Source organism: Hevea brasiliensis, chromosome 5, assembly GCF_030052815.1.
Source record: "Hevea brasiliensis isolate MT/VB/25A 57/8 chromosome 5, ASM3005281v1, whole genome shotgun sequence".
Classification (NCBI taxonomy): Eukaryota; Viridiplantae; Streptophyta; class Magnoliopsida; order Malpighiales; family Euphorbiaceae; genus Hevea; species Hevea brasiliensis.
The window spans coordinates 2,674,151-2,699,486 of NC_079497.1; the positions used below are offsets into that span (position 1 = coordinate 2,674,151).

A 25,336-nucleotide genomic window follows, 5' to 3' on the forward strand; every position below is an offset into this window, starting at 1 on the left:
GTCCACCCTCTACAGGCAGATCCACCGCACCAAGAGAGGAATCTTACAAGCAGATCATAAATTTCAAGAAGTTGGTGCACGGTACCTATGATGTGTCGACGATGCATATCGGTTTTGGATTCCTGCAGCGAGCAGAATCTGATTGGTGATAGAAGATTGATAGAGTGTATGCAAAGACGTCATGGGGCCCATGCCTAGGCAATGGATGAATGACTACGTGTTACCGGATGGAGGGTTTGACATGGGCTCGGTTGTGGAACTTTTATCAACCGGTTTGTGCGAAAGTTTGAGAGATCGAAGCGTGGGCCTTTGAGGCCTTAAGACAGAATGGCAGTGCAGAGATGAATATGCTCTGCATTTACGGAATTGAGCGATATGCCCCTCTGGCAGTGTCTACAGAGACTATGAAGGTGAAAAGATTCCTAAAGGGGCTTGACAGGAGATATGCAAACCTGGCCATGATGTCTGATCAGTCTTTTGATGTGGTGGTTGACCGAGCTAGACAGATTGAGATCAGTTATGCTGTAGATGACAGCGGAAGAGCAAAGAAAAACAGAGCAGAGGGTTCCTCAGGTGTCCCTTCTATGGGTACTCCGGATAGTGGTGGCCAGAGTAATTACAGAGGAAAGAGTAGGAACAAGAAAAGTGGTTTTAGACACAAACCACGAGGATTGAACCAGTGCGGATCCAGCGGTGGTCACGATTCGCAGTCTGGAGTGCAGCTCAGGATCCTCCTTGGCACCTTGTGCACAGTGTGGAAGAGGACATTCAGGACCTTATTTGATGGGATCAGGAATATGCTTCAGGTGTGGCCAACCGGGTCACTTTGCTAGAGAATGCCCCATGTTCAGCGAGCCACAGATGGGGTCACAGGGTTCTGTTGCGAATGTTCCTCGACAGTTGTATCCGGGCGCTTCCAACATGGCAGGCGATCGATTCAACAGGCCGAGGACAAGGGGCGTGGATTTGGAGGCGGATCAGAGGTAGAAGTCGATGTCGAGTTACGCCACTCAGGGTAGGGGTCAAGCTCGGGTTTTCACCCTGACCCACCAGGATGCTCAAGCTTCAAATGCAGTTGTGGCAGGTATTCTTCTGGTCTGTTCTTATGAGGCTCGTGTTTTGATAGATCCGGGTGCTATGCACTCCTTTGTCTCCCCTGTGTTTGCCATGAGGTTGGGTAGAAACCCTACAACTTTAGAGTGCCCTTTATCAGTAGCTACCCCACTTAGTGACAACATAGATGTAGACATGGTATTTCCGGGTAGCCCAGTGGTAGTGGATGGAAAGATCCTCCCAGCAGACTTGGTTCCTCTACCAGTAATGGATTTCGATGTAATCCTGGGGATGGACTGGTTGGCAACTCATTATGCCACCTTAGACTGCAGGAACAAAAAGGTGTATTTCCACATACCTGGTGTGGAAGAGTTTAGCTTTGATGGTGACAGGAGCGTGGCTCCGTATAATTTGGTGTCAGCAATTAGTGCTAGAAAAATGTTGAGGTGTGGATGCCAAGGGTATTTGGCATTGGTGAGAGATACATCTGTAGAAGGTGTCAGCATGGAAAATGTTCCTGTTGTCAGAGAATTTATGGATGTCTTCCCAGAGGAGCTTCCAGGGTTGCCACCAGGAAGGGAAATAGAGTTTTGCATTGATGTTGTGCCGGGTACAAACCCCATATCGATGCCACCTTACAGGATGGCACCAGTAGAATTGAAAGAGCTGAAGGAGCAACTACAGGAGCTTTTGGACAAGGGTTTTATACGTCCGAGCACTTCACCTTGGGGCGCTCCTGTTCTATTTGTGAGAAAGAAGGATGGGTCATTGAGGTTGTGCATTGACTACAGACATCTGAACAAGGTGACTGTGAAGAACAAGTATCCACTTCCTCGGATCGATGATCTGTTTGATCAGCTCCAAGGAGCTAGATTCTTTTCCAAGATAGACCTGCGATCAGGCTACCATCAGTTGAGAATCAGGAGTGAGGACGTGTCCAAAACGGCATTCAGGACAAGGTATGGTCATTATGAGTTCTTGGTGATGTCTTTTGGACTCACTAATGCACCAGCAGCCTTTATGGACTTGATGAACAGGGTGTTCAAGCCATTTTTGGACCGTTTTGTCATCGTATTCATAGATGACATTTTGGTATATTCTCAGACCGAGGAAGAACACGTGTGGCACTTGAGGATGGTGTTGCAGACTTTGAGGGAGCACCAGCTATACGCCAAATTTTCGAAATGTGAATTTTGGCTATAAAGCATCTCATTCTTGGGACACGTGGTTTCTAGAGACGGTATTCAAGTGGATCCCAAGAAAATTGAAGTCAGAATCGATTGGCTTAGGCCTACAACGATCCACCGAGGTGCGAAGTTTTACGGGTTTAGCCGCTATTATAGGCGTTTTGTACAAGATTTCTCCAGGATAGCGGCTCCCTAACTAAGTTGACCGGGAAGAATGTTCCATTCATTTGGAATGATGATTTGTGAGGTGAGTTTCCGAAGCTTAAGGAGTGTCTAACCACCGCCTGTGTTGACACTACCTGTGAGTGGTGAAGGATACACCGTGTATTGTGACGCCTCCAGAGTTGGCCTAGGGTGTGTTTTGATGCAGAATGGAAAGGTAGTGGCTTATGCTTCAAGGCAGCTGAAGAGGCATGAGCAGAACTACCCCACCCATGATTTGGAAATGGCGGCTATAATCTTTGTACTGAAAATCTGGAGACACTACCTGTATGGTGAAGTGTGCGAGATATACACCGACCATAAGAGTTTGAAGTACATCTTCCAACAGAGGGACTTGAACTTGAGACAGAGGAGATGGATGGAGCTTACGAAAGACTATGATTGCACCATCGGTACCACCACAGGAAGGCCAATGTTGTAGCAGATGCCTTGAGCGAAAATCTTACGCGATTTGGCGCACATTTCAGGAGAGAAGAGACCATTGATTCAGGAGGTACATGAGTTGATGGATCAAGGTTTAATCCTAGATCTTTCAGATGAGGGGGTATTGTTGGCTCACTTTTCAGTGAGGCCAGACTTGAGGGACAGAGTTAGAGTTTCCCAGCACAGAGACCAACAATTGATGAAGATCATAGAAAGAGTACAGCAAGGTGAAGGTGGTGAGTTTGGGTTTGCCAATGATGGCGCCCTGGTGCAAGGTTCTAGGATATGTGTGCCCGATGTGGACAACCTCAGGAATGAAATCGTGCAAGAGGCACACTATACACTGTACAGTGTCCACCCAGGTTCCACCAAGATATACCATAATGTGAAAGATAGCTATTGGTGGAATGGCATGAAGAGAGACATTGCAGACTTTGTGTCCAAGTGCTTGACTTGTCAGAAGGTGAAGTTTGAACACCAGAGACCGTCAGGGAAGCTGCAAGAGCTCCCTATCCCAGAATGGAAGTGGGAAATGATCACTATGGATTTTGTGGTAGGTTGCCTCGTACCACGCGAGGATATGATTCGATATGGGTAATTGTAGACCGCTTGACCAAATCAGCTCACTTCTTACCTGTAAAGACTACATACTCTGTGGCACAGTATGCCCGGCTCTACATTCGAGAAATAGTCAGATTGCATGGAGTTCTGGCTTCCATAATATCTGATGAGGGCCTGATTCACTTCGGTTTTGGAGAAAGTTGCAGGAGGCACTTGGCACCTGATTAAACTTGATCTGACCTTTCACCCTCAGACAGACGGACAGTCCGAAAGGACAATCCAAACACTGGAAGACATGCTTCGCATGAGTGTCTTAGATTTTGGAGGTCAATGGGGTGAGCAGCTAGCTTTGGTGGAGTTTGCCTACAACAACAGTTACCACTCCAGCATAGGGATGGCACCCTGTGAGGCACTATATGGAAGAAAGTGTAGGTCTCCTCTGTGTTGGACAGAATGGGGGAAGCGAAAGTGCACGATGTAGACCTAGTGCAGTACACTTCAGAGATGGTTCCCTTAATCAGGGAACGACTGAAGACAGCTTTCAGCAGACAAAAGAGTTATGCAGACCCCAGACGGAGGGATGTGGAGTTTGCAGTGGGCGACTATGTGTTCCTGAAGGTTTCTCCAATGAAGGGAGTCATGAGATTTGGAAAGAAGGGCAAGTTGGCACCTCGGTATATTGGACCTTTTGAGGTTACGGATAGAGTAGGAGCAGTTGCCTACCGGTTGGAGCTACCACCCAACCTCTCTCACGTTCATCCCGTGTTTCACATCTCCATGCTCAGGAAATACATTCACGATCCTTCTCATGTACTGCAGCCGGATGTGATAGAGCTAAAAGAGAACTTGACATTTGAGGAGCAGCCTGTAACCATAGTAGACTACCAAGTGAGACAGCTAAGATCCAAACAGATCCCTATGGTTAAGGTTTTGTGGAGGAGCCAGTCAGTGGAAGAGTGCACCTGGGAGTCAGAACGGGACATGCGTAGCAAGTACCCTTACTTGTTCAATGTATAATCATGTACTTTATTCTGCCTTGTGTAAAAATTCGAGGACGAATTTTCTGTAAGGGGGGAAGAATGTAACACCCCAAAATTTTATTATTTATGAGTATTTTTGGTATTTTAATTTTATTTAAATTTTAGGAATTTTTTTGAGATTTTTCGGATTTTAAAAATCGGGTTCGATTTTCCGAAAATATAAACTTTGATGATTTTTAAAAATTAATTTAAAGACCACGTGGCAAAACTAAAAATATATTTGGAGTCTACGTATTTTTCTGAGTTTTATGAAAATTTTTTCGGAATTTTTGGACCTCGTTTTCGGTCCCGAGGCAGAGTAAAAATTCAAAATTTTGTATTTCGAATCGAACCGGCCGAATCAAACCGGACCGGATCGGACCTGTCGAATCGGACCGGTCTCTTCTCTTTTTCTCCTCCCGCGCGCGACGCCCTCTCCTCTCTTCTCTCTCGTTTCTCTCTCCTCTCCGCCCCTAGCCGCGCCAGTTCACCAGCCCCAAATAGCCAGCCTTGACCAGCCAGTAGTGCTAAACGGCCGGAACGCCGCGTAACGTCCCTGCGTGCGCCGCTTCGACTTCCTCGGCCAAATCCGGTCGATCCGGCCACCAATTGGACCGGGTCTTGTGTCCAAAATCATCTACTCGGCGAGAGCTTTCCATAGACACCAAGAACGCCGAAATCCATCGAGCGGATTGTCCAATTTTAGCTCGGGAAGATTTTAGCCCATTTCGACTTTCGGGCTAGATTTCTCGAAAACCGTGAATCCCACGAGAAAACCGAGACCACTAGCACGCTCCATTCGTCGAGAGCTTCGCAACGACATAAATTTTGAATTTTTCCGACACCGTTTTTCGGTGGGTCCCACGGAACTTCGCAGTGTATTTTCGAGCATTAAAAGAGCTTAGAAAATTCTGAAAAATTTATGTACTAACCCCCGTGTTATGGGCTTCGTGTAGGTATCCTCGATTCGCGGAAATTCGACAGTTGACCGATGCGCAAATTTGGGCGAACGGACCGTTCTGGAAAAGTCTCCGGTGGACCGAGGTTTTGGCTAGCCCCCATTGTCGACGCGTCGAGCGCGTTCGGCGGAATCGGCAAAGGTAAACCCGAACCTTGTTTTTACGTAATTTTCTAGTGCATAAATAGGATTAAAAATCCATAAAATATTCGTGGTAGCTTAGAAAATTACGATTCTTTTTGCAATAGCTTAGTAATATTGCTAAGGACCGCGGGGCAAAGTTTTATAATTTTTAGAGCTTGTTTGAGCAATTTTTTGCAAAAATGATCTATAATAAGGACAAAATTGAAATTTTGCGTATTGTGATGGATGACTGATTCGATGGGCCCAGGAGAGGCTGTGTGATATGATTGAACTGTTGATGTATGGATTGTGAGTATAGAAGTGCGTTTTTAGCCCTTTTGCAGGTTGGGTAGGTCCTAGGTATAGGGGAGACTCTGCCGGATTTTCGGCACGACTTAGGACGTACTTGATCTTTTTCTTTGTTTGTATTGAGTCAAATTTATTAAATAGATGTAATGTAATTGTCAGGTGAGCCGGGACAGCCTTCTTCCTCCGCCCAGCCGCCACAGTAATTTGTCGTCAAGTTTGTGAGTAAAATATTAATTTTAATTGTAATTTCGATATTATTATATGTTCAGCATGCCCATGCATCACTTATATGCATATATTTATGTAGTTAAACTCTAGGCACGAATTATGTTGCATTCATAACTGCTAATGTGCCATGAGTATTGTTGTTGTGGTAATTTGGAGCAGTGTGCGTGCGTTGGCGTGCGTGTGATGTGGTGTGGACTATGGATAGGATGGGGTAGTCACGGCTTGAGTTCTTCGCTGGGACCCGTTCCTTCGAGGGGTAGTCACGGCTTGAGTTCTTCGCTGGGACCCTCGATTTGGTTTATTAAGCGAAAGTCCGGCTTGAGTTCTTCGCTGGCACCAGGTTGGATTTAAGAGAGCTGTATAGGGGATCAGCTCCCAATATATTATGATTGATGCTACAGGGTGTGTGAGTGCTCCAAATTACCTTTTTGATGCTATGATGTGAATATGATGTTGATGTTGCATTTCACTCTACAGGGTGCATTAGTTACAGATAGTTATAGAGATTATGGTTAAAATTGATATTTTACTCTCTGAGTCGAACGCTCACTCCTGTTCAAAAATTTTTACAGGCCACAGGAGGATATTTTGTTCTGGGTTAACCTGCTTTGCTACCTCGCAGGTTGTTTATCAATATTGTGTAATTTTAATTACTCCTAGAATTTCCGCATGTGTTAGCAGTAATTATTTGAATTTGGTCTGTAATATTATTATCATGTTGGACCTGTAAACTTAATGTTTTAAGTCTATTTTGATGGATTGGATGAGGGAGCTGAGCTCCCATTTATTATTATGTTGATGAGTATGTGGAGGGTGAGCTGAGCTCCCCAATAGATTGTTTATTGTGTTTACAGGTCGGGTGAGTCGAAAACTCCCCGTTGGTAAGTCCATTTTATGGCCGGACTCTGTCCGTTTGTTTTCTTGAAATTGGGCCCAAATGGGCCTTAGAGATAGGTTAATGAATAGTTAAGGCTTACTACGGGCCTCGGGGGCTTTAGGCTGGCCCAGGTCCTAGTGCCGGTCCGGCCCATAGGTTGGGTCGTGACATTTGGGATGCAAATGGGTGTTCACAATCAAGCATAGAGTTGATGGATCAATTAAGAGATACAAAGCCAGACTTTAATCAAAGGGATATATTCAAACCTATGAGCTGGATTACTAGGAAACTCTTTTTCCAGTCGCAAAATTAAACACGATGAGAGTATTACTCTCCCTAACTGCAAACTTAAATTGGCCTTTACACTAGTTCGATCTGAAGAGTGCCCTTCTCTATAGAGAACTCCAAGAAGAAGTCTACATGGATGTTCCACCAGGCTTTACTACTCCATCACAAATAGGTTTTGTATGTAATTTACAGAATGTGTCATATGGACTAAAACAATCACCTAGAGCGTGCTTTGGGAAGTTCACTTTGGTTATGGTGAAGTATGGTTTTAAGCAAGGCAACTCGGATCACACTTTATTCTTAAAGCATCATCAAGGAAAAGTGACAGCTCTAATAATTTATGTTGATGACATGATTATTCTGGGGGATGATAAGGAGGAAATTAAAGGGCTACAGGAGCATTTAGAGTCTGAATTTGAAATGAAGAATCTTGGGCCCTTAAAACATTTTTTTGGCATTGAGGTCAATCTTATCACAAAGGAAATATGTGCTTGATTTATTATTAGAGACAGGAATGCTTTATTGTAAACCTGTAGACGCTCCAATTGTTCAGAATCATGACTTGAAAGAACACTTAGACCAAGCCCCTACAAATAAGGAAAGATATCAGAGTCTTGTGGGAAAGCTAATTTACTTATCCCATACTCGACTCAACATTACATATGTTGTGAGTTTGGTGAGTCAATTTATACATTGTCCTAGTGAAGAACAAATGAATACAATTACTCGAATCCTCTGGTGCTTGAAATTAGCACTAGGAAGAGGACTCATGTTCAAGAGAAATAACCATCTTAATATTGATGGTTACACCGATGCGGACTGAGGCGGAAGTATCAGTGATAGAAGATCTACATCAGGGTACTTTACTTTTATAGGAGGGAATTTGGTTACCTGGAGGAGTAAGAAGTAGAAAGTTATTACACTTTCTAGTGCAGAAGCTGAATTTAGAGGGATGGTTAAAGGCTTATGTGAGCTGCTATGGTTGAAGAGACTGTTAGAAGGAATTGGATATGCATATAAGTCACCAATGAATATGTTTTGTGACAACAAAGCAGGCATAGAAATCGTACATAACCGACTCCAATGTGATCGCACGAAAAATATGGAAGTGGATCGACATTTTATCAAACAAAAGTAAGAGGAAAAAATTGTCCAGTTCCCATTTGTGAAGTTGGAAGATCAGTTGGCAAATATACCCATAAAGGCAATCTCTTTCAAAGCATTTTATAGCTTACTAGACAAGTTGGGCATTGGTTAAATCTATGCACCAACTTGATAGAGAGTGTTGGTACGAGCTGTCATGCCAAGATTCAAGGGGATTTGAGGATCATTCAGTTGACCCAATCCCATAAAATGAACAATGCATTTAAAATCATTACCTAGAATAATTGACTTGTTTTTTTTTCCCCATAATAGCATCTCTCTTTCTCACTGTGTGTGTGTATATGTATATATATATATAAGAGGTGTGTAAATAAACATAAGTGAAATACAATGAAGTTTCCCTCTTAAATTTCTTCACCATCATTATGTAATACAAGATAAACGTGCTTCTTTTTGTTTATCGGGATAATAACAGAGAAATAGAAGGAAAGAAAGAAACCTTGAGAGACAATCAAGCTACCTGCTCTTTAAGGGTCATGTGGTTGATTTGTTTTATTTTAGCACTTTTGTTCTCGATTGTAAAACTTTGCTTGCTTAATTAAGTCATTTTTACGTGATTTTTGTTGTTAAAAGGTCATCCAACGGAGTCTTGGATCTGTTGGTTACAACTGCTGGTTTATCGCCTAATCTTTAAGAATTACTATCTCTCTGCTTTTATTTTTCATATTAATTCGTGCTGATCTCGTTTAAATAAGTTCCCTATTCCTTAAAAAAAAAGTAAATAAAAAAAGGAGTTCGTTAATTTATCACAGCAGCTCTAACTGCTTCCCAACAGAAATATAACCAACTCTTCTGAGGGGTTCTCCAGGCTTTCTTGAACGGCATCGTTTTATCCTTACTTAATCTTCCTCGTACCACTGCGTCAGTTGGGGTACTTATTGTAAATGGAAGCTCAGAATTTGATGCATAAACCATTCCCATTCGTCTTTACTTGAATGTAAAGGCCGGCAGTCGTGTAATCATCAAATATATTCTTTTTACCCCTAAAGCAACCAATAAATACCGAAACCTCATCATTTCTATCCTTTTATTCAGTGAAAAAGAATTCTGCTGAGGTGGGGGAGTCGGAGAGAATGAAATTTGTAAACCTCTCATGAATCTAAGCAGACTAATATTAGTACAAACAAATTATCCAGCTTACAGGTGTGAACAACTTAGAACATAAAACACAAGCATATTAAATACCATTTCTGCAAGTCCTCTATCGTCCAATCCAGATGCTCTTGCGCAAATGCACACCACACCACTTAATGGAGGGCTCTGGAGAGGTTTCTTTTCTTGACTATAAGCAGCAAAATTTGCAAAAGATAAATGTCCATGTCAGATTCAAATAACTCGGTATAATCTTCCATAATGCATATTTTAGATTCAAATAACTCGGTAAAATCTTCTATAATGCATCAGCTACTGTCACGCTCCTTCACTGGATCAGAGTTCACAATCGGAAGATTTCTTCTATACTGAGTAGATGTCAACCTCCTCTCCAAAGGGGTTTTCCTTTTGCTCACAACAAATCTATTGACACCTTTCCGCATTGGCATTATTGAGGGGAAATCTTCATCTGGGATCTGGCTCAGCTCAGATATGTCCTTGATCTGAGCAACGCGTCGGAACCACCTCTCTGCCTTGGCCTCTTCTGACATGTCCAAAGGATCTGGCTCCTTCACTGCTGACCCTTCCAAGCTTTTCCCAGTCCAGCTATCCCTAATTTTCTGATTCTCAGATGGATGAGATGTAGTCTTTGTCAAACTTGCTGCCTCATTGACGTCCTCTTTACTGGGGAATCCATTGCTCCCACTGTCCTTGCCATTTATTGGGGAAGTAGGAAAATTCTGTGGCATACTACCAACCAGATTTGGTGTCTCACTAATAGTTTCATTTCTAGGATATCCACTGCTCCAACCATCCCTGCTACTAGACTGAGGATCAACAACAGTTTGAGTTGAATTTACACCTGCTTTCATTTCATTTGAATTTTCCCAAGTTCTTGAATCTGTGCTGTATTGTTGGTTTTCCATCCCTTGAACATGTGAAGCACCAGCCACCACGGGTTTACTGTCATCCAACTTCTCAGGGAGCTTCGCTAGTGTTGCAGAATTTGCATTTCCACTGGTAGCATTATTAGTTGAATCAGCTACATCTGGCTGTTGGTTATCCTTTTTCGCAAAGTAGTTTGGTGGGAAGGGAACAAAGGGCACAAAATTGGTATCATTAGCTTGCTCCATGGCCATACGTCTCTTGTACATTGGAGAAGTCAAGGATCGATCTTTCCTTTTGCTGACTACAAATCGATTCTCTCCTTTGCGCATTGGCATGATCTCAGGAAAGTCCTCATCGGAAATTGCACTAGCCAGATCCGTAACGTTATGCAGCTCTGCAACTCTCTTAAACCATCTCTCAGATTTTTCTGCTTGTTCCTTCTCTTTTTCATTGCTCAGAGTCTGGTCCACAGGCTTCTCAGAGGGCTGCCAACTGCCTGATAATATACCATGTTCTTTTCTTCCAGAAACTGCACCTGCCTGCTCACAAGTGCTTGAAGAAAGGCACTTATTGTCCATCTCCGACTTATCGCTCTTACCCATCTTCAATTCATCAGGTTTCTTGGCAAACATATCTGCAGGTAGTGGCACAAATGGAACATAATTGCTTCCCCTGGGGGCACCATACTGTGGTGAAGTTGAATTAGTCGCAGAAGATGGAGCATTTGTTCCTGCATTTTGACCAGCACTGAGAGTCTTGTTATCTGATTCAGAAGCAGCAGTATCATGACCCAGCATCTCATCTAAACTTTTCTTGATTGATTGCGAGCTTTGAAGACCACCACCCTCAAAAGTGCCATCATTACCCAAGTTTCTTCGATACTGAGCATTGGCCAGCCTCCTTTCAAGTGGAGTCTTCCTTGTGCTGACAACAAATCTGTTGACTCCTTTCCTCAATGGCATGATTTCAGGGAAATCTTCATCAGCTATGGCACTGCTCATGTCTGAAGAACTATCCAACTGAGAAATTTTGCTAAACCATCGCTGTGCCTTCTCTTCGTTGGCAGCCAGCCTGCTATCCACATCAGCCTTATTTGTGTTGCTCCCATTGGCATACCTCAGACCTGATCCAGAATTAGTACCAAATGAAACCTCTCCAGGCTTCTTGCAATCACACCTTAAGCATACCATGTTCCTTGCATAATTAAAGAAATCACATCTGCAAAAGAGAATTTCTTGATTGATAATTGAAATGTAGACAGGTCAACCAACAAGCTTATAGAAGATAACTGAGAAACAATGCTCACTGAGGACACTCCCACTCCCCACCAGTAAGCTGCCTCTTTGGGCGCGCTTCTTCACATTCAAGGCATTTCACATTCCTTGCAAAATTCATGAAATTGCACCTGCTCATAAAACAAATAAACATAGAAATGTTGTCCCATAAAGAACACTGACATGTTATATCAAGGAAGAAGTTCAAGAAATATGATGCAGAAGCAGAAACAAGAAAAATAAGGACTCTACCTTGGGCAAATCCAATCACCTCTTTTCATTTCAATGTTTTGACCAAGAGGCCTTGGTGCTTGTCCATATCTATCTGGGAACTGATTTTGCCCTGACACAGATAGGTTTGAGGCTGGAGCATAGCTCAGCTGAGCCAATTCACTCAAGAGATTCCGAACAGATGATTCCACTAGTTCTCTATTTGGTATATCGTTCTTCTCAGAAGAAACAAGATTGTTTGCGTAACTTAATAAAAACCTCATCAAGTCAATAGTGTGAGCTCTATCTGTATTCTGCACCTAAAATTATATATAAATATACAATTAATTAATTTCAGTAGATATTAGAGAGCATGTTGGATGAGAAATTGGCACATTTGGCTACAGCAATAAACTACCAGTAATCAATGCATATATACGATCCGGTACTTTTACATTTCTAAAGAAATATATAAGAACTAGCAAACATTATGAAAGGTTTAAGAGATTTATGGCTATCACGCACGCTTATGGTTTTTATGAATTTCTTGTTGCAACCTTTCTCCACCCTCTTTTTGTAAATTTCATTGTTAACTCTCAAAATCTTGAATGGCTTTCATGAATTGTAAAGGGTGCTTTTCTTAACTACATAAGCAAATTGATTTATAAGATTAAAATCCGGTATTAAACTTACCCAGTAAGGATTTGAATGCTTCCAATATCAAAAAAATAAAATTTTCCCCATCACCAAACTATCATTTTCTGCAGTGTCAAAAGTTCTACATTTACAACTTCAACAAATATTAGGAATTTTAACATAGCATCCCGATTCGCGTGCATGTTACAACAATAATTCAGTATCTATCTAGAACTCCATCTTATCATAAATTTTTACTCATAATCTCTACTTAACAAATAGCAAGCAACAGACCAATATAGATGCTAAATATTCACAAGCATTGATAATAAATCAATCACAATTCACAAAGGCTTACATTACTATCGCCACTGCCCAAAAATGACCTCATCCTCCTTCGTGAGCCATCGCCATTTTTAAATAAAAAGGGCATCCCTTGCTCAACAACCACCTCAATATCTTTCCTCGACAGCATCCTATTCACAGGTAAAGCAAGAGAATTAAAACATAAACATGAAAATCCCTGCAACATAATTGCCTTTTTATCACGTAATTGAAGACAAAATACTATTTATGACTGACCCTAAAAGATCAGGCCTTTCGCGCGCGAATGCCAAGCAAGCAGTGGCAGCATCTGCAAGATCCTCTGGCAAATTAAAGCCTGCCACAAACTCTAAATCAATTTGGATACCAAATTTATGCCTATTAAAATACCCAGCAGAAGAGAGATTATGGATTAAATTGTAATACTCAGGCCACGGGTGGGGGGTCCGAGGTAAGGAGGAGGAAGGTTCAGTGAAATTGGCGGAGGCGGTTTGGGTGTGTAGTTGGTGGGAGGCTTCGATTTTTAAGGGGCGACCAAGAGAGTGAGAGAGAGAAGAAGGGAGGTTACGGTAGTGGTGGTGAGGAAGGTAGGAGGAAGATGACGGGAATAACTGACGATGGCGGGAGAAGCTGAGGAAAGCTGGGCATCGGCGGTGGAGCAGCGGGGACGGAGGGGTGCTGGTGAGAAGCAGGAGGAACCTGGTGGCGCCGCCCATTTTGTGATATGCTAGGGGCGGAAATGCATGAGAAGTAATTAGCAAGATCTGGCGACTAGCCGACTACGGTGGCGCTAAAACCCTAGTGGTGGTGAGGATTGGGGAGCACAGGAATGGCTGGCTAAGAAACGCCAACACTTATTTCCAAGCTGGAAATATCTTTTTTTATTTTTTATTTTTTAAATACATAACACTTAATATATATTTTTATTTGCATTATTTTAAAACGAATTACTTTGCATTAAAAAAAACAAATTAAATATTTTAAAGAATAGCAATTTAATAATCAAAATCTATTTATAATTTAGAATTTTAAGAAATAAGGGACAAGTTAATTGGAGCTTAATTAAAAATAATTTATGTATTGCTTTTTAAAAAAGCATTCATTTTGTTTGTGATTGTGCAATTTATTTATTTTTTATTTTAATATATAATTTAATATTTATTTTTATAAAATTTTATATTTTAAAATCATTCTTAGTTAATTATGTTAAATATAATTAAAATTTTGAATAATTATATTTTTAATAAAAATAAATTTAATTTTTATTTTTAAAATAATTATGAATTATTTTCATCTAACTTTTTTTTCATCACTATTTCATTATAAAAATATAATAATATAATATTTGTATAGTATAATTGCATTTAAAAAAGACCATATATTATTAGAAATAATTTATTCATAATAATTATAATAATAAATATGCTAAAGGTAAAATCTCAAATATTACTTTAATATTCAAGAAATAATTTAATAATATTAATAATAATATTATAATAATAATAATATTTTTTTATTATTATTATTATTATTATTATTATTATTATTATTATATTATTTCAAATAATTTCTTAATTTATTATTTGCGTTTTATTCTTTTTTTTTTAAGTCTTAAGTTTATTTTTCTAATTTTAAGTTTTTAATACTTTTTAATATTTGCAGATTTTCATTATTTAATTTTTCAACAAAATATTTTTTATTTTTTTATATAAATCACTGAAAATTATATGTTTAATATTATATCTCTTTAGATTTGATTTTCAATAAAACATTTTATTATTGTTAATATAATGAATTTAAAAAATAAAATATAATAAATAATTAAAAAATAAATATGTAAATTTAAAAATATAAAACAATTAAATTATTGCTATAATTAGGTAAAAACGTGAGAGATTTAATAAGTCATATTACTCAATATTTAAAGGAAATAAAAAATAAATTTATTTTATAGTATTAATAAATAAATTATTTTAATTTTAAATTTTAATAAATGATTTGTATTATATTTTAAATTAATTCATGTACACCAATTAAATAATAAAAGAAAGTAAAAATAAAAATATTACAATTTTGAAAGAAGTAAAATGAATAAAAAAAAGAAAAATAAAGATTTAAATTTTAAAATTAAAGAGGATAAACTGAATTTTAAAGTAATAAATATTTATACTCAGTAGATATTATTTGAAAACTTATTAAATCATATGTATTATAAAACACAGTATATTGATAAATTTTTACGTATATTAATAAGTCAAATGGTTTAATTCTATGAAGCTATTTTTATATTTTTAACTTTAATATATGCATATATTGATAATTAAAAAAATAAATATTTTCATTGTTTTAAAACGATATGGTATCATATATTAAATTTTCATAGCAATTTTTTAATTAATAAATGAATAAATAGTTTAATGTTAATTTTAGGGGAAAAGGTAAAAGGCCCATTGGGGAAGCTATTAGATGGTGACATGAAAGGCCCATTATGCCTTTCATTCGGCAACGCAATACTTTACAATAAGTTGTGGGCTTCAACCTCATATTTACTTATTTTTACAATTTATATTGATTTTTTCTTTTTCTACATAGCAAGTTTTTGAAAATAAATTCATATAAAAGTTATAATTATTTTTTAAATAATCGTATATTAAAAAAAATACAGAAAATCACTTTTTAGAGAAATTTTATATAAATACACATTTCAACATAAAATTTTATGCTTATTCCACATTTTAAGTTCAATTATTTAAAAAAATATATCAAGGCAATACAAAATAATGTATGAGCTTATATAAGTGTAAATAAAAAAAATATGTGCATATATATATATATATATATATATATATATATATCACGTGACATAATTTTTATTTTATATTATTTTTATATTATTATATAAAAAAAATAATATACACAAGTTTTTCTCAGAATCTCATATTGATTATAGATAGTATGTGTGTGTGACTTATATGAGAATAAAAATTTTATTAAAGTTGATAATGATTTTAATAAGTGTTCATTCTCGTTACTAAGCCGTTAGCGTGCGTGTATCTATCTTAAATAAAACAAAAATCATTTTAATTAATTAAAATTTATGTAATTATAGAAAAGCCTGCTTAATATGTTTAGGACATTATTTATACCATTATTAATTAATCGGTCTGTTTCTTTTAACTTTTAAACATAAAATCACCTGTATATAATTGCAAAACAAATAAATATATGAATTTAGTACCTACTTTTTAGTAACTTGGTAAATTTGCATTTCCATTTATATTTATACATATAAATTGAATAATGTGTTACTTATTTAAATTTTAACATAATAAGATATTAATTAACTATAATTAAAGCATATATCAGATTTTTATATGGAAAATTAAAATTTTATTATTGATAGATGAATACTTTTTTATTATTATTTTTTAAGTAAAATAAAAATAGGAATTTTCTTGAGAAATTGAATATCAAACATGCCCCAAATTTTAATTTATGATTTTTAATATCAAATTAATAGCCAATAATATATATAAAATAATTAGTATTATTGTTGTTAAAAATTTTCGTCGTATTAATATTGGTATGGTGAAAGTTGGGCAATTTGTTCAATAAATGCTGGGGTTGGATGATTACTTTGTATAACCAAAAGTGGCAAACACACAACTAATCTCACAAAGTGACATTTTTGTTTATGTAGTTTGATCAGTTTGATATTAGTATTTGAGTTTTTATTAAAAAAAAAATATATTATTTCTAATTTTTTCTAAATTATAAAATCATTAAAAAAAATATTAACTATTTTTTAATAACACTTAGATTAGAATATTTGGTAAAAAAAGGCTTTTTTTTTGCTTTTTGATTAAATTTATTATTGACATTAAATTTTAATTCTAACTAATATTTTAAAAAAATATATGTTTTTTCAATCAAGATTAATTAAATAGCATTATCAAATAAATACATGTTTTTCTCTTTCATAATTTTTAAATTTATATATGTATTTAAATTTATATATGTATTTAAATTAAGTATTTAAAAATATAAAAAAATAGCCTATTAATTTAATAGATATAAAAAAATAAAACTTTATTTTTAAAAAAAATCAAATATAATCTTGGATTGCTCAATAGAATTGAAGGTAATTCCCTCTTTGTTGTTGTTTTTTATTGTCCAAAAAATCCCACATGATATTTACAAACATTATTTTACATAAAATATTTAAAAGAGAAATTTATAATAGATGGGGTAGGGCTAGTTTTCTAACTATTATTAAATTATCTTAGAAAGAATCAAATTAAGTAGTTATCAAAATGGTACGTATTAATTGGATTATGGGAAATGTGCATTTAATCGACAACAAGATCTCTCCAACCGAAATATATTGTGGACAAGGATAGGTATTAATTCGATTCTTGGAAATGTGACTAATTAAGGACTCCACTATTGTTCCAATTTTATAAAAATTAATTTAATAATTATTAAATTAAATTTTTATATATTTATTATTTTAATTATTTATATTCATTATACTAAAAAAATAATTATTAAATTAAATTATTATATTTTTATTATTTTTATTTATTATTTAATTATTATTAAATTTTTAATTATTTATATTCATTATTTCATTTATTTATTATATTAAAAAAATTAATTTTACAATTAATTTTTACAATTAATGAAATCGATTGCAGTTAACAATCAATTTTATAATCGATTTGTGATTTTATTTTGTTAGTAAAATAGTTAAATTTTAAAAATTTAACAATGGATTCAAAAATCAATTGTTAAATCTGTTGCTAATCAATATTAGAATAATCTTAAATATATAATTATCAATTAATTTTAAAATTATTTGCTATTATTAATTAATTAAAAAATTAATTTTTACTAATAACAATCGATTTAAGAAATTAGATACAAAATTAAAAAAATTTATTTTAATTAATTTAAAAATTAATAACTGATTATAAAAATCAATCACTAAAATTAATTATTATTTACAATTGATTTATTAACGATTATTAATAACAACTAATTTTTATAATTAATTACAAATTAATTACTCAATTTTTTCCTAAAAAGATTCTTGTGAATTGAACCATGGAATATGTGCCGAATGGTAATCTTTATTTTTCTATAATTCTAACCATAAATATGTGTGAACGAATATAGCCGAAGGAGGAAAGGATAAAACTTGTGGAACTGTTATTGCATAACTAACATCATTAACTGGGCAAATCATAGTTAATTATGTTATTAATGGAATAATTAACGAATATAGACTTATTCATTAATGATTCTCTTTCCTTGCATGCAACACATTGTTAAGTCCACAGGAGACAAAGCTTTGCCTTCGATATTATTGCTGTTTTGATGGATATTTGTGTCAAAGACAATTAATTTCTTTTTTTTAACTTAAAAGCGATATAAATAGAATAACAAAAAATAAATTAGAATAAATTAAATGAAAATAAAGATAGACTAGAAACACTTAGTAAAATATAAAAAATAGTGCAAAATATAAAGATTAAATTATTTTTTTTTATAGAATTAGCATACATATAAAAATATTATTGTTAATAATATATAAAAAAATATGACAATAATTATTATTATTATTATTAAAAAAAATTTATAGTGATAATTATTACTGCCGATGATGCGATCATAATTTTGTTATAAATTATTTACTATCACAATTTTAGAACAAAAAGAGGCAATAACTCATATATTGTTATTATAAATTTATCGTAATAATTTTTATATATTTTGAAATAAAAATTATTGTCGCTAAATTTAATATTTATTGTAATATTTAGAAAAATAAAAATTAAAATTAAATTAATATTTAATTCTTATTTTTCTTTGGTGGGTATATATATTCACAGGATGACAAAAAATAAGTCACACTTTTATGATGTAAATTTCTAATTAATTACCACTTGTAGATGGAACATAGATTAGAATAATGGTGAGTCCAAGTACAATCTATCTTTTAACCTGCCTGATTTTGTTTGCTATAAACAAATATATATATATATAGGGAAGATAGGATACTAGGCAGCAGGATTCAATTATTTACTTGTTGTAAGTGAGATTAATCATGAAATGAAGGACCACTAATTAATATTTTATTAGTTGGTAAAAACTAAAGAGTCAATAATGACTGCTTGGTTAATTGTATTCATCCATCCCATATGACTTTAAACCCACTAATAATAATAAGCTTTAACTGCCTCTTTAGAATATTTGACTTTCTTTTATCTACTTTGGTAAAACATCAAGTGTCTTTTTGTTAAGCCATTGTTCATGGCATCTTATTTCAAATATTCATTCCCTGATTCACTAATTGACAAGCTTAATTAGGATCATTCAGTTCTTTTATTTGAAAATTTTATGATCAATATAGAAATAATATAATTTTTAATTTATTAAAAAGTAAATAATTTATAGTATACACTATTAGTAAATTAAATTTACTTGACATTCTTACTTGACATTCAACTTCAAGAATGGATAGTCAAGATTTCATCCTTACTTGACATTCAACTTCAAGAATGGATATCCACTGTTTGGATTGAGCCTCTAGCTCTGTAGTGATGCTTCTGTATTCTGATGTTTTTCAAGGATTTTTCCCTTAACAATGTAGGTCCTAAGTCAGATGTAAGTGGGGTTCTGATAATCAAATTAATATGAACATATTTTGTTTGTGCTGCAAGATTGTGTAGAGCTTGCTCAGCTTCTAGACTCCTGTTCCTAGTCTTTTGTGCGTCAATTTGGTAACTCAATTGCTTTAAAAAAAAGTACGTGGATTCTTTGTCATCACTTAAAAAAGCACTTCATCACAGTTTATTAGCCACACAAGAACACATATACAGCTACCAAATACCTATTCTTAGCTAATTATATTATTGATTAAGGCATGCTAGTATAGGAGTTGTTTAATTAGCAAAAGTCATTTTCCTAGTGTTTTTTTTTTTTTTTGGCCTTATATATATATATATATATATATATATGGGGGCAAATAGTCAAATAAAGTAGGAAATGGGTTGATAATATACATTCAATTTCAACAAAGGCTGCCTTTCATGTTCCCATGTGGTTGTGGACACAAATGAGACAACCCCAACTAATCTCACATTTACAATTCTCACTGGAAGAGCAAGTGTTGGCCATGGCCGCCCAGGCCACCCTTCCTTTTTGATTTTTGCTCCAATTTCTTTGAGTTGGGTAAGTGAAAATTTTTTTTCTTCATCACTTAGTGTTTGCCCAATTGTAGTTAAAGCAAACTATATATCCCACTCAATATCATAAAGAACAGGTTTTTGAGTGAAAAATTTTGAAAATATATAATTTATTTATTTATTTTTTAATTGGAATCCTAAACATGAAGGGTGGGAAAAGCACCCATGACATAGCTTTTTTACTAGGCAGAAAAGCAATTTAGAATATGGTATAATTAATGTTGTATGATGAGACAATGCTATAAGCAGGAGTGAGAGCATGAGAGATAAAGAGCACCCCACATATTATTTGATGGAATTATATCATATGGTGAGAAATTAAAAAGGTGCATGCATGAATGTGGCAAAATCAAATCTTTAGTCCAATTGATAGTGACTTATTCAAAGTATTTTCCCCTCAAAAATGCTTTTCAATTTGGAACCCCACAAATGATGGTGAAATTAGGCCCCCCATTCCTCTCTCATTTTTCTTATGGCCCAAATGGGTATAGATATTTTTGTGTATTTATGCCCAATATATGATTAAATTTATAAATTATTCCACTTTATTCAATTGAATTTTAATTTTTCACCATTTTAATTAGTAAGCATCCAAAATTTTCACCATTTAATTATATTATACTTAAATAATTTAACCATATGAAGAATTTCGCTATGACTTGAGCATATGCTCTTCCACTCACATAGACATAGGTGTAGAGTTCACTTTATTATTATTTAATGAATTTTTACAAGCTTAGTACATGATCTAAGACTATATAAATTACATGCATGTTCTTTAATATTATTCTATGGGGACATGAAATCGCAATTTGATTCTCATTTCCAACTATAACAACCATGATTGTGACCCGAATTTGGTACATGAGAACTATGTTTTAAATATATAAAATACATAACAAATTAGTATTATTATTATTATTATAAACTTATCTAAGCTGACTTTATTAGTAAAAAGAATTATAAATTAATTTGAAGGTTAGATCATGCATGACAGAGAGTATTATATTTGTAACTTAAATTACTAAAGAAAGAATCATATATACTTAGTAATGTGTTATGGATATCTATGCTGGCCCTCGTGCTAAGTGTCCCTCCATTTGGATTATGGAAAATGTACATTTTCCTAAATAATTTTAATGTCTTATGCCCTAAATTAGTATTTAATTATTTTTAAACTACAAGATTTGAGATTCTTGAAAATGCAATTTAGGGATGATTAGATGAGAAGAACAAGATATACCAACAAAACTCAGCTTAGTACCTATAATTCTATTATAATCTAAATCTTATATGAGAATAAATTTAATAATTATTAAATTAAATATTTATATATTTAAATTATAGACTTAAAGTCTGTAGACTTTAATTGATTTTTTTACAAAGAATATTGAGAATTTTAAAAATAATTCTTTCTTGATTTTCTTGGTTTAATTATTAGGTGGGATTTTTGGAAGGATTAGATGGAAAATTTGGTGCTTTGTGATGACTAGCTAAGAAAGATTATGATCGATATTTTTCATATGTAATTTTTCTGTAAATTAGTCACTAATTAATCACCTTTTTTCAGAAATTTAGTTACAAAACCACTTTTAAACCTATGCTTAGATAATAATTAGTTCTATATGGTGTAGGTGTCCTCGGATGGATTAGTCGAATAACTATGCACAACTCTAGTAGGTAGCTTAAGCTGTCGCACATGTTCTTTGACATGTTAAAGACATACATCATCAGTACATCAAAATTAATTAAAAAGATTCAAAAAACATAAATATATATAAATTATTGTGTTGAGAACAACAATTTTGATGTGTACATAATAAGATTTTTTTTTTTAATAAAAAATTGAGAAATAGAAACTTGCACATGAATTTATTAAATTAAGTGAATTAATTATTTCAAAAGTTATAAGATATTAATTCAAATTTATTTAAAATTAATGTTTTGTTTATTTCATTAAAATTAACTTATATACATAAAATATTTTTCATAAAAATATTTTTTATAAAAATATTTTTTATTATGTAATTACAATGTTAAACTGATAGTATGTATTCATATAATATACGTATAAATATTTTTATATTTTAATAAAATTATCAAATTTTAAAAAATAAAAAATAATTTTTTAAATAAAAATTTATTTTCCTGGTAAATAATTTGGTTTTCTTTTAATAAAAAATATCTTTTCATTAATTCATTATTTAAATATTTCAAGCATTAAAAATATAAAAGTATTTTTTAAAAAAGATATTTTATGTAAAACAAAAGAAACCTAAATAAAAAAAGATTAAGATTTATTCCTTAAAAGAATTGAGTTAGTATAGTGGAGGTTGGTTTAGTTTTAACAATTCTGCCAAAGTAGTAGTCTCAAAGTTATCACAAAAATTGCAACTTTGTAGGGTTTTGGACCCTCTCTTCTTCTCAAGTGTCAAAAGCATATGCAACAAAATTAAGGTCAGCCATCAGCGGAAAATTAAAAGAAAAAGATAAACAAAAGAAGATTGGGTGGGACAAATAAAAGATAATTGACCCATTTTACAGAAAACAAATTTTATCAAATGGGTTGGTTTCAGTTGGCATTGATTGTTGATGATGAGTGAATTAAGTTTTTGCATTTTTTCTCTTTCAACAACACCTACTTTTGCCCTATTCTTTAATTGTATTCTTCTATAACAACAAAATGGAGTTTGTTAAACTAGAGGAGATTGCTATAGTTAAATCCGCATTTCCCTTAGGATTCATTTGCCTAAACAATACTTAATTATTTAATTAATTAATGATCATTTTTCTTAATCCTAATAACGATCGCTTAAGACAGATATTCGACTACTAATTAAATTATTAGTTACGATGACAACTTATAACTATACTTGATATTTAAAGATTTTATGTCAACATAGTATTCTTCTTAGTTAATGATGATTATAATGTTAATCTTTTTAGTTTTCTCCATAGAAGAATCAACCTTATTGAAGGAAGAAACTAGGGTTTTTGGGTTGGCAAGTAGCTATTGCTAGCCGTGTTTGATGTTTGGATGCTGGGAAATATTAGTTTGTATTTTTAGAAGATGAAGGAAAAAAAAAAGTGATTGAGCAGCCAATTAATATTCATTTTGATGAGATAAAAAAATAAAATAAAAGATGTAAATGAAGGGGTATTGTGCTTTCCACCTAATTTCCACAAAGACTGCATTTTCTGTCCTTTTGTTTGCTAAAGAAACAAAAAAAAAAACAGACCTAACCAATTAATCCTTTCTCAAATTAAAGTTTTCCTGCTCAAATTAGGATAAATTTTAATAATTATCCTTGAAGTTATTTAATTATAATATTATTATTTTTTAATTTAAAAATATAATATAAAATTATATAAATTTTTAAATTTTACAAAATAAAATTTTTCTAACTTTCAATTACCTATTTTTCAGTTAGACACTGACCTGAACAGTTTTAGCATAGATTTTAGTCAATATTTATCTTTCCTCTATCAAATTATATGTAAATTAAATCCTTATTCTCTTTGTAAATAGAATAATTTTTTAAGTATTGGAAAAATAATTTTACTCTTTGCATAAGAGATAAGAGAGAAATATTAACTAAATATAATGCAGAAACTATTCACGTCAATTTCCAACTAGAAAATTGTAATTAAAAGTAAGAGAAATTTGTCTGTGTAAATTTTAAAAGTTTAAAGAATTTTATATTACATTTTAAAGTTAAAAAATTATAATATTATAACCATATAAGTTTAAGAATAATTATTACAATTAAAATAAATCAAGCTTTGTTATTAATCAAGTTGCCTACGCGATGGTGACAGTCATTTTTTTTTTTAGTGTAAGAGTGAATTATTTTATACATATAAAGGTAGAAAGAATTAAATTTGAAACTTTCTCATTTTTTACGGCAAATGAATACCAACTAGATTATCTCAAATGATGAGAAGTAACATAATATAGATACCAACTAGATTATTCCTTAAATAACAAGAAGCTATATAATACAGCGGTGGAATGACAAGTCAATAAAAATCACGAGTAGGTATAAGTAGATCATTCAGAATCAATTTCTATTTTATGTATTCAGAATTATTTTTTTTTTCTTTTTAAATTATAATTATTTATTATATTTAGGTATTATTTTATAAATTTTTTAAAATCTATCAATTATTTATGAAATATGGTGCATAAATTTATTAATTAATATTTAATATGAATAATTTAATACTCAGATTAAATACTTAATCTTAGTGAATTGGCAAAAGCGAAAAGGATTAATTATTTTTAAATATATTAATTAAGAAAAAATAAAAGATATTTAAAAATAAATTTAATAGATTTTAATTATAAAAGTATTAAAATAAATTTATTTATTTATTTATAAAAGGAATCGTTAACAACAAACTCTCATTGGGACCGCACACGTGTTTGGGGAAAGTTTAGCCGCACGTGTAACACCCGCACAGTATCATCATCAAAAGCACAAAACGACAAGAAAGTTAAACGGTTTCTATAAAGAGACAAAACGCATGCACGAGGCCTACCCAATGCCCCCCCTAAAGGGCAAAAAATAAAAAATAAAAGAAATAAAACAATTGTGTTTGCGTACGTTCGCTCGTAGCATATAATTTCTCGTTTGCTTGGGTCGAGTCTTTTACGTTACGGTTCGCGATAAAAAAAAAAAAAAGAAAAGAAAAGAAGAGAATTGTTGGAACAGAAACCTCAAACTTCACGCGTGTGCATTTTCCCCGTAAAGTAACGTACTGAAACGATTCGTTTTATGCTTTCATATCATTTTTCCTCCTCTGTTTATCTGTTACTGAGATTCGCGGCAATGAAAACGAAATCTTTCTATCAGTGATTTCATTTCATTTTCAGGTTTTTTTTTTTTTTTATCTGATCAGATATTTTTTTTAATTTTTTTTAAATTATTGTATAAATCTGACGTACTGTATCACAAATTCTTATTTAGTACAATTAATTATAATAATTTAATTATACATATTTCAATTTTACTGTATATTTTTTCTCATATTATATGAATGATCTAGTTGATAATTTTTTTTTTCTTCATGAGTTGACTTGCTGCATTTTTATTAGTTGAGTATATCCTATTATTCTAGGCCATTATTATAAAAGTTTGAATTCATATTGAAATAAATTAAATAATTATTAAATAAAAATATTTATATTTATATTTTTTTATTATTAATTTTATATAAATTTTAATATAAATATTTAATATAATATTA

General features: G+C 33.1%; 1 protein-coding gene and 1 long non-coding RNA gene across 3 annotated transcripts; one reads left to right on the forward strand and one right to left on the reverse strand.

Moving 5' to 3' along the window:
• Positions 1-5,848: 5,848 nt before the first annotated feature.
• Positions 5,849-6,925, forward strand: LOC131180186 (uncharacterized). Its single transcript, XR_009149012.1, has 2 exons — positions 5,849-6,073; positions 6,656-6,925. It is a non-coding gene; the product is annotated as an uncharacterized LOC131180186 (long non-coding RNA).
• Positions 6,926-9,412: 2,487 nt separating this feature from the next.
• LOC110655752 (zinc finger protein VAR3, chloroplastic) lies at positions 9,413-13,695 on the reverse strand. 2 transcript variants are annotated; one of them, XM_021812199.2, is made up of 5 exons: positions 13,095-13,695; positions 12,871-12,988; positions 11,919-12,190; positions 11,699-11,797; positions 9,413-11,610 (listed from the first exon to the last, which is right to left on the reverse strand). In XM_021812199.2, the coding sequence occupies exons 1-5, from the start codon at positions 13,550-13,552 to the stop codon at positions 9,813-9,815; spliced, it is 2,745 nt and encodes a 914-aa protein (XP_021667891.2). In that variant the 5' UTR covers positions 13,553-13,695; the 3' UTR covers positions 9,413-9,812. The 2 variants fall into 2 exon arrangements, with proteins under 2 accessions (XP_021667891.2, XP_021667890.2); XM_021812198.2 differs by having other exon boundaries at positions 11,919-12,196; positions 13,095-13,694.
• Between the last annotated feature and the right edge of the window lie 11,641 nt (positions 13,696-25,336).